This window comes from Elephantulus edwardii, unplaced genomic scaffold (genome assembly GCF_000299155.1).
Source record: "Elephantulus edwardii isolate Elephantulus edwardi_28Jun2011 unplaced genomic scaffold, EleEdw1.0 scaffold00186, whole genome shotgun sequence".
Lineage (NCBI taxonomy): Eukaryota > Metazoa > Chordata > Mammalia > Macroscelidea > Macroscelididae > Elephantulus > Elephantulus edwardii.
In genome coordinates, this window is record NW_006399936.1 from 1404267 (window position 1) to 1414430 (window position 10164).

The 10164-nt window shown below is 45.9% G+C and overlaps 2 protein-coding genes across 2 annotated transcripts in view; one reads left to right on the top strand and one right to left on the bottom strand.

Annotated features, from left to right (window-relative positions):
• Nucleotides 1-738, bottom strand: part of FBXL19 (F-box and leucine-rich repeat protein 19) — a 22684-nt gene extending 21946 nt beyond the window's left edge. The window contains exon 1 of the mRNA XM_006896511.1: nt 641-738. The gene's annotated coding sequence lies outside the window, so the exon portion shown is untranslated. The remainder of the gene's footprint in view (nt 1-640) is intronic.
• Nucleotides 739-6307: 5569 nt separating this feature from the next.
• Nucleotides 6308-10164, top strand: part of LOC102854748 (cardiotrophin-2-like) — a 16088-nt gene continuing 12231 nt past the window's right edge. The window contains exon 1 of the mRNA XM_006896602.1: nt 6308-6440. Coding sequence (XP_006896664.1) covers nt 6308-6440 — 133 coding nt within the window. The remainder of the gene's footprint in view (nt 6441-10164) is intronic.

The window sequence follows — 10164 nt, forward strand, 5'->3', positions numbered from 1 at the left end:
TTCCCCCTCCCCCCAGCGCGCGACCCTCGGGATGTAGGGATTTAAATAGAATTTGAATAAATCTTCCCCCTCAAGCTGGAGGATGAGAGGAAAGGATGGAGAAGGGCAGGGGGACAGGGGAGGGGGGAAATTGGGGTGTCTCAACCCCCCTGGTCCCCCGACCCTGCGCTGCTTCGGCCCGGGGCCCAGGCCGCCTCTCTCATCCCTCCTCAGCTCCTTCCTCCTTCCTCCTCTCCTCCCCCCTCCCTCATCCTTCCCTCCTCCTCCTCCTCCTCCTAACTCCCTCCTTCTCCCAAGAGGAACCCCGCCCCCTGCCCCCGCCTTCCCACACCACCGCCCCTTTCCAGGACGAGCACGCGCAGGGCACGACGGGAGTCGTAGTCCCGCGGACGCCGGCCTACTGTGCAAATGCTAGGACGCCGAGACCTGCAGGAACTACAAACAAGATGGCGTCGGGAGCGCCACTCCGGAGCAGAGGATACCGGGAGTTATAGTCCGGCTGCGCCGAGGCTCCCAGTTCCATAACATACAGAAGGAGTGGGAACGATGACTACAAACAAGATGGCCTTCTCTCCCGACCCGACCTCCTTCCCAGGCAATCACACGCCCTCCGGTCCACAACCCTTCGCGTGTGTGGTACCTGACGGGAGTCGCAGTCCCTCTGCTGCCTTCCCGCTGCCATTTCTACTCGTCAGGAACAATGGAAAGGTGAAAAGAAACGAGGACTACAAGCAAGATGGCGAAAGAGGGGCGTACACCTGACTGGTAGTCAAGCCCATTGCGGTGCGATGGGAATAGTAGTTTTCTAGGCTTCTGGTGTCCCTTAAGAGTGGCAGGATTAGAAGGATACAGAGACTACCAGAAAGATGGCAGGATACCTAAACCTGTCTCCGTCGGCTCATTCTACCACCTTGGGCACTTCGCCCGCCTGGAATATCAAAATTCCCCCACGGGGAGCCGCAGTGCACGACGGGAGTTGTAGTCTTCCCGGTTTCCCTCTGTTATCTTCAGCAGACAATGGAAAGGGAACGGGGCGGGGACTACCAGCCGACTGGGAGACCCAAGGGAACGGGAGACGGCGACGTGGGATTGTAGTCCACCCGCTTGGGTTGCTTCTTGCAGGAGAAGGGAAAAGGACTACAGTAAAGATGTCAGCCTGGACCGCTCGCCCTCTGTGCCAGTGCCCGCTGGGGGACGTAGTCCCTCTCTTAGCTCTTACAGATAAAGGACGGAGGCGCCAGAAACGTGTACCACGCCGAGCTTGCCACACTGCGAAACCGAAAGCCTCTTCCAATGGCCTGTCGGTAAATGTAGTCCCGAGGCTTTGCTCTCTAACGGAGGAGGAAACTGTATGTCGCCAGTGGGGGACAGTTGCCAGCAGAAGCGGAAAAGACAGTCAGTAGCTAGGAACACTGTGGTGTCCGTCTCCCTGGGGCTTCACAGGATGGCTCTTAAAGGAAGCAACCCGCTATCGCTGCTATCGCGATAAGGGAGGCGTGGTTTCTCTCCCCATACACAACCTCCCGTTGGAAAGCTTGAGCATCTTCACCACCATTCTTGTTTCTCCCAATGTCCTGGAACCAGTATCTTCCAAATCTTGAGACTCATCCCTCCTTGAAAAGTCAGTAGCCCTCTATTTCCATAACTGAAAAATGGAGTTTATACCTACCTCGAAGCAATTAGGAGGATTGAACAGTGCTCGGGAAAACGTGCCCAGCCCAGGGCTTGACAGGAGGCACGTGTGGATAGCTCCTTTTCCAGGGTCTCTTCCGGTTTAGCCATTTTGTGATCCCAGGTATCCAACAAACTCGAGTTGGTGAGAAGAAAACTTGCGGGCAGGTTTTCTTTCTTGAACTGCCCCCTTTTCCATCTGGGTCCTCCAGCGTCCACTACCAAAGTCTGCTCCCAGGGGGCGCCCAATCTCCATTAGATTTAGGTCCTTCAGGAAAGAGGAAAAAATGCATCCTACCTCTAGGGCTGACAGGAGAGCTTGCACTGGATGACACTGGGCTGGATGCAGTGTCGACAACTCCAGGATGAGGAAATTCGCCATATTCTGCATCCTGCAGACCTTGGATTCCTAACCTGCCAAGGCAAATGGAATGGCTTCCCAAACTCTACCTTCTTACCTTAAGCTTCCCCTGCCTGGAAAACCACTCACCTCTTGCAGACAGCCTGTTCTGACCCCAAAACATTCTCCTGTGGTTCTCTTCTCATATCGCGACTTGAGGGACCTGCAGGTGACTTGGGGGCTGAGAAGTCAGTGCTGGCCAGTGTGGTGTGAAAGCTCAAGTTTGTAGGGACTGGTTTCAGGTAAACAGGCCCCTTTCAGTCCACACTTTGTGGTTCTTAGATGCTCTTGAGTCAGTGCTGACTTAGGGTGACTTTAATTGCACCTCAGAATTGACAACTGAGAGATGTCTGTGACATCTTCAAAAATCACTGCTATGTTTGAGCCTATGGTTGCACCTCCTTTGTCTGCCAATCGATCTTGTTGAAACACCTTCATCTTTTTCACTGATCCTCTGCTGTGCTAACCATGATGCCCATCTTCAAGGACTGATCCCTTTCTGATCACCTGTCCAAAGGACATGAAACACCGTCTACCTTTTTAAGAAGCATTCTAATTCTATTTCTTCCAAAAGAGATTTGATTGTTGTAGCAGTTTTTGGTGCGGTGTATTATTTAGATGACCCTTCTAGCCATAATGTTTGTGACTCCCATGCAACTATGGGATGGAGCTGAAGTTGAAATAGGTGTGCTGCCAACACAAAGGCATGCAGTTCAAATCCGCCAGCTGCTCCAAAGGAGAAAGATGGGAATTCTCTTTCCTTGTGGTTGAGAGCCTCTAAAAAATAAAATCCACTAGAGGGTTAGCTGTGAGTCAATTTTGACTCCTCAGAATGAGGTGAGTTTGATAGAAATAATATGCTTGTAGCAAACCCAGGAGACTGACCAGCCTGCTGTGAATGCAAATAAGATGTAAAGAACCTGCTATGATTGATTAAGGTTATAGGTCAGATTGAATGGACCGTGATTTTTCCCTTGTTTGACAGATATGTAATTATATGATTTAGTGGTTATATAATGATAGAATTATGCTTCATTTTATGCCTGTAGTTGTGGCCCCATTTGGAAGTGAGATGTCCATTATGTTAATGAGGCAAGAATAAGGATGGTGTGTCTCTTTAATTATACTAAAGGGGTAACTCAAGTCACCATCCTTCCAACCACATTGTTCAAACAAGGAGAGTTTCCTTGAGAGCATGGTCTGCATCCAATATATACGAATGTTCTGGCAAAACTCTTCAGCTCCACATCATCATCTGACCTCTGGTTCTTGGAACGTGAGCCAACAGCCTCTCATCTGACCTGATTTGCCAAATTCCTTAGCCTTGTGAGCCAGCAGCCTGTTGTCTGACCTGCTAATTTGGTTTGCTCAACATCTGCAACCATATGGGTTGAAAGCAAGGACCAGACTGACCCCTGGCCCATGGATTTGGGACATAGCAGCCTCTACAACTGTGTGAGTCATTTGAATGGCAGGTGAGTTCTGTGACACATTGCGGTGAATTACAGAACCCCATAGTTTGGTATTGCTTTCCTGCAACAGAAAACTACCATTTAACAATATTTTAAAAGGGAGAAATATCCTGTTGGTCTTGAAGGACCGTTCTGAGGAAGACCTCCCTGTTAGGTTTAAATCCTTTAACTGGGGTAGTTTGCCTCAATCTTGCAGTCTATAGCTGAGCATCACTTCCTTCTTTTAACAGAGTAACGATCTTCCCCTTCTGATCAGGAATCACTTTTTCCTTATTGCAGTGCAGCTTCTTGCCACTAGGCCACCAAAGATGACTTTTTCAATGAGAGGGAAGGAAAATGTTAACTGTGTTAAACTTTAACTGAATTACTACTTGGTTTACTCTGCATCACAGACTTTCTTGTCTTCCCATCTCCTTTTTTCTCTTTACATGATGTGCTGAGTTATTTTTCCCTGAGATGGTTCAGATCAAGAAGGCCAGCATTCCGCCAGTGCAGACATCACCAGGTCCAGGAACACAGGAGGAGCCTAGGTGCCCCCAGGTATTCCCTCTTAACAACCTCTGACCTTCCTAAGAGCTTTCAGTTGCCATGAAAGTCACCCCTGAATGACGTTCTAGAGGACAGTCAACTTGCAAGGGCATGTTCTGTGATGATTAAGCACTTCACCTTGAGGCAGCTGTCCTTAAAGCACGTGTTCCTAAAATTACCTGACTCATGCATCCTCTCTGCCATCTTCCCCACAAGATCTAACTAGGACTGCCAATGGTACAACTGCACGTGTATTTAATTATCATAATCCCTCCCACATAGGTTGATCCCAAATGATACCCTCTTCCTTTCATGAATAAACATGGAGATTTTTTTCCACTTGATAGATTGTTGCTGTTGTTGTTATTATGTGCCGTCAAGTTGCCTGCAATATACAGAGACCCTATATATAACATATATATCATAAAATAATAACTATACTAATATATATATAACGTAGACATATATGTATATAGGCCTGTTTTTAATTGGTTTTGGTCAAATCTTCTTCTAGGTCGTATAGCCCTGGTATGTCCACTTGCCATACAGAGGTAACTTGTGGTTGCTGTGAAGCTGAACACTGTGACATTATGTGTAAATAAGATAATGGTTGCCTATGGTGGACAGTGTTTGGTGGAGCTCCCCAATTAAAACAAGCTTGGAAGCAGGAGTGGCATTCACTTCCATAAATAGCTTGCCTCCGGACACCCTGTGAACCTGGAGAAAGGATGAAAGTCATGCAAGTGTCAAGCACTTTCGTTCATAGGGCTGCTATGAGTTGCCTACGACTCGACAGCACTTAACAACAATGTGTGTGCGTGTATAAAACAGCTCTGAACTCTGTGCTGTCCTGAGCCAGTCTCACTGACTCCAACACTCCTACCCCCATCGCCCCAGTTACTGTATCAATCCATCTCATCAGGGTCTTAGGCTCCTCTGTTATCATTCCACCCTTCCAAGGATAATATCTTTCTCTAAGGACTGGTCCCTTCTGGCCCAAAATGAGACAGAGCTTCAACATCCTAACCTCCAAGGAGAATCTTGGTTTCACCCTCTCCATGACAGACCTATTTGTTTTCCTGATGGTATGTTCAATACTCTTTTCCAGCACCACAACTTAAAGGCATCGGTTCTTCTGTCATCTTTAGTTATTGTCTAGCTCTCTGATGCATAGCAAGTAATTATGAAGACCATTGACTGGATCAGGTGCACCTTAGTCTCTAGACTGACATCGTTGCTTGTCAGTACTCTGGAGAGGTCCCTCATCCTCTCTATTAATTCCTATATTTCATGAGGAAGTCATGGAATAGTATCATTAATATCGAGTACAAGTAAAAGCTTACTGAAGATTATCCCCAAGAAAGCTGGAACAGTATATCTATAGGAAACTGACAGAAATTAAAACTGGATTCAGAAAAGGCCATGAACATGAGGGACACAATTGCTGATGTCAGGTGGATTTTGGCTGAAAGCAGAAGACAACAGAAAGGTGTTTGCTTCTGTGGTATTGACTATACAAAAGCTTTTGACTATATGGATCATAACAAATTAGAGCTGACATTAAGAATGAGAGTCTCAGAATGCTTAATTCTGCTTATATGAAACCTTTCTATAGACCAAGGAACACTTGTCCGAACGGAAAAAGGGAACTCTAAAGACAAATGCAACCGTGGAAACCTGATGGATAGTCAGCTGAGTCACTTCAATGGCAGTAGATTGGTTTGGGTTTAGTTTTTGTCTTATAATGGCTGAAAGGAAAGTAAGATGTGATGAAGGAACCAGACAGGGACATGGCAAGATGGGAAAGCCTGAGTGGCTCTGTAGGAGCCTGGGGCAAAAGCCAGGATGAAAAGATGATAGACACCCAACCAGAGGGCAAAGGCCATGAACCTATTTATGCTGCAGTGTTTATTTGATGTGTTTTTCTCCTAGACATTGTTACTTTCACCACATTGCTGAATAATTAAAACAACAACAACATAACACAAAAAGAACAAACCCCTTCTAGAAGTGGTAAATGTTTATGGGAGGAGACTGCCCTTCTGTCTTGCAAATGATGGATGTTCAACTCTCTTCTTGCTGTCAAGTTAGAATTGATTGATAGCTAACCCTCCAGCAAGTTTTCAGAGACTGTAAATTACTGTAAATGGCCGATCTACCTCTGGTGGCGTTGAACTGCCAGAGAAGTGTTGGGTAAGGAGGACAACTCTTGATCTTTCACCAAGGACCCACCAACATGGGCCACGTTTGCACCAAAATCATGAAGGCGGCCCGGGTCATCACTGAGAAATACTACCCGTGCCTGGGTAATGACTTCCACACGAACAAGCATGTGTGCGAGATCGCACATCTGATGAAGCGGACTCAGGGCCTGTGGGAGGCATCTCCTTAAGGTGCAGGAGGAGGGGAGAGAAAGGAGAGAGAATTATGTACCAGAGGTTTCAGCCCTGGATCAGGAGATCATTGAAGTAGATCCTGATACTAAGGAAATGCTGAAACTCTTGGACTTTGGCAGTCTGTCCAAGCTGCAGGTCACTCAACCCACCATCGGGATGAATTTCAAAGCTCCACGTGGAGCTGTCTGCTGTGCTGTATGTAATATTTTCAATAAACTTGGGCACACACACAAAAAAGGACAACTCTCTGTGGACTATGCCATCAGAGCTCCCCAAGGTGGTGGAATAAAAAGTCAAAACTTAAATTCATCTTCATTGGCTGATCGTTGACTCATAGTTGTACCTCCAAAAGGGCTTCAGAAGCTCCAAATCCCACAGGAGGAAATGACCTATTTTTCTCTCCACCAACTGCTCGTGGATTCAAACTACCAGAAAAACATGACCCTTGGGTTAACAGCACGACTCCTTATAGACTGCACTACCAATGTATGATGATATTGTTAGGTGTTGTTCAGTTAAGTCTGATTGATAATGACCCTATCCTGAACTATCCTCAAGGTCTCTGGCATGCTTTGCCTGTTGTTAGAATCACTGCATCAACCTATCTCATTCCCTGAAGATTGATGCCTTTCCCAGCGTGATGTCTTTTACCAAGGACTGGCCACCCCTAAAAACATGCTCAAAGTATATGAGACAAAGCATCACCATCCTTGCCTCTAAGGAGCATCCTGGTTGCACTTCCTCCAAGATAGATTTGTTTGCTCTTTCACAGTATATTCAAGACTCTTTTCCAACATCATTAATTTAAAGGCATTGATTTTTCTTTGGAACCAGAGCGGGAAAAGTGGGTACCTCTGGGCAGAAGACATGTTTGGTAAGTTGAGTGTCTTTGGCCATTTGGTGCAGGTAGGCTTCGTGACCCGTGGAGTGAGAACGCTGAGCACTTTTGGACAGGAAGCTTGTTAGCAGAGTAGGGTGCCTCTGGGCACTTGTCAGGTGTGCTAAAGAACTTTTGTAACACTGTCTGAGCAAGACAGACTCCAGGTTTGTCCAAGGGGGTTCAAAATACTGAGGGGTTAAAATCTGAAAAACCAAGGACTATTGGGAGACCTACCTGCAGGCTAGGAAGGGGCTGTATTGATTGAGGAACTGTATCCTGAGTCTTTCCTGATCTGAATGGTAACCTGTTACTTCTCTAATAAACCCGATCATTTTAAGTGTGGTCTGTGAGTTCTGTGTGGCCATTGTAACAAATTATTGAATCCGGAAGAGAATTAGAGGATGGGGGGGGCGGTGTCACAGATGAATTAAAAGAAGACTGGAGAGAGGAGGCGTGTCTGACATCTGCCAGCCTTGGACTGACGCTGATGCTGATGGTAATTCTCTCCCCACATCATAAAACTAGAGGAGATCAGTCACTGCAGCCACACCACTTTGGAGTGTATAATGTGACTCATAATAATGGCTAAAAATAGAGTTTTGTTCTTTCTCTTCCACTTCACCTGTGCAACAGAGATGACAGCTCTTTGCAGATCTTTTTAATGGAATCTAGGGTGACAACTGTATGGAAAGGGCTCATAGCTAGAAAGGGTCAAGCCCCTGGGACTAGAAAAGATAAGTAAAGGGATCCAGCTCTGCAGCCTGATTCCCGGCTCAAATACTAGCACTGTCCCCTACTAGTTGTGTGATCTTGAGCTGTCTCTTAACCTTGCTATAACTCAATTTCCTCATCTGTCTAGTGCTACCAATTTTAGGGTTTATAAAGAAAAAATGAGTTCACAAACAGAATGAGCTTAGGACAATGGCAGCTCTCATACTTTTGTAGATGATTATAATGATGAAGGTTGAGCCATAATGATATCCAAGAGAACAAGGACCATATTAGCTTCTCCTTTCAGTATCTAGAACAATACTATAGAAATTCATGGAATCAATGAATAATGGGCTGTTGTGGTGAAATGAGTGCTTTATGTATATGATCTTTTGCTTTGGTTTTGTTTTGGAAACATTTTGAGATATTTCCTCCACTAATCCTCTGAGAATTTTGTTTTCTGCTCCTGAGAGTTTACTTTTTGTCCAGGTTGATTATTTCTTGGGTAAAATGTAAAAAGCTTTTAGTTTGATTTTCCCCCCTCTCCTCCTAGACTGCAGCCTGCTCTATGACCAGTAGCAATTTGCAAGGGATTAGTCAATATAATGTGCAAATGAACTTATTGTTAACTATCCAAAGTTGTTGTTGTTATGTGCCATCAAGTCGCCTGAGACTCATAACAACCTATTTACAACAGCCCTAAACCCTGCTCTATCCTGCGCCAATCTCACTGTCTCTGACACACCCACCCTGATTACCTCAGTCACTGAATCAGTCCACCTCATAGAGGGTCTTCCTTTCCTGCGCTGTCCCTCCACCCTCCCAAGCATGACATCATTCTCTAAGGACTGGTCCCTCCTTGCAAAATGTCCAAAGTATGTCAGACAAAGCTTCAAAATCATTGCCTCCAAGGAGCAGCCTGGTTTAACTATCCAGAGAGGTGAATCCTATGTAGCTTGATATGCAAATAAAGTGTTCATAGCCCACCTAGAAGGGATTGGTCAGTTTGTAACTTCCTCTACTGGGATAGGCTGTGCCTTGAAATTTATACATTGCATATATATGCAGAGGTTTTTTTTCAAACAGAACATGGAAGAGAAGCAGAAGAAAGAAGAGAAAAAGAAAGAGGAAGAATGATACATGGACTTCCTAAAATTCCTAAAAGATCTGTAACATAGGTCAATGGCTGTGATACTGAAGATAGCAAGATGGCATGGTCCCATCGCAGAGCCAGTGGTAACGGGCACAGCAGGGCTGGGAGAGACAGGCTCCAAGGGGGTCTCACGGCAGAGTTCATGACTGTAGGTAGCAGGGCCATGAGGAGCCGAGAGAGCTGTTCTGCTCTGAAGAACGGAAACTTTGCTTACATGTTTCCTGATCCTCGTCCTGAATTATAATTTATTATTTCCTTAAACCATTTAACTGTAAGTATGAACTGTGAGTTCTGTGTGGTCAATTGCAACTAATTTTCAAACCCAGAAGAGAAGCAGAGAGTGTTGTGTACGGGGTGGCTGGTGTGAGAATTGGTAAAAGGGCTGGAGAGTGGAGGGTATCAGCTTTGGTCTTCTTTGAGTAGCATTGTCTTCACCTGAAGTTAGTTTCTGAAGTTAATTTCTGATGTTACTATTACTAGTTCCATTTTGTACCTGTGCTCCACACCTTGATAATCTCTTCACTCAGGGCCTCTCTCCCACCTGTTCTGCACTGGCTACCCCTTTGTCCCACTACTCCATCATCACAGATGCATTTACTGCGATCAGGCATTCTCAGCAGGCCTGACTCCTGCACCTGGGACTGCAGAGCTCCAAACTAGAACTCTTAGGGTCCTCTTTTCCTCCCTCCAACATTCACTGAGGGCTCTCCTTTGTGCATGGCCTGGTTCTGGAGATACAGAGGTGACTGTGTCCCTGTTAGAGACGTTACAATATCAGTTAGTCAATAAAAGGACAGTAAGGAGAACATAGGGGCTGTGGGAGCCTAAAGGAGCTCCCAACCGGAAAGAGGCCGAGGAGGTAGGAAAGGTTTGCCAGAGGAGGCAACACCAAGATGGAGGGTTAAAAAGTAAGCATGACTCCAGTAGGGTAAAAAGGGAAACCACTGACTGGG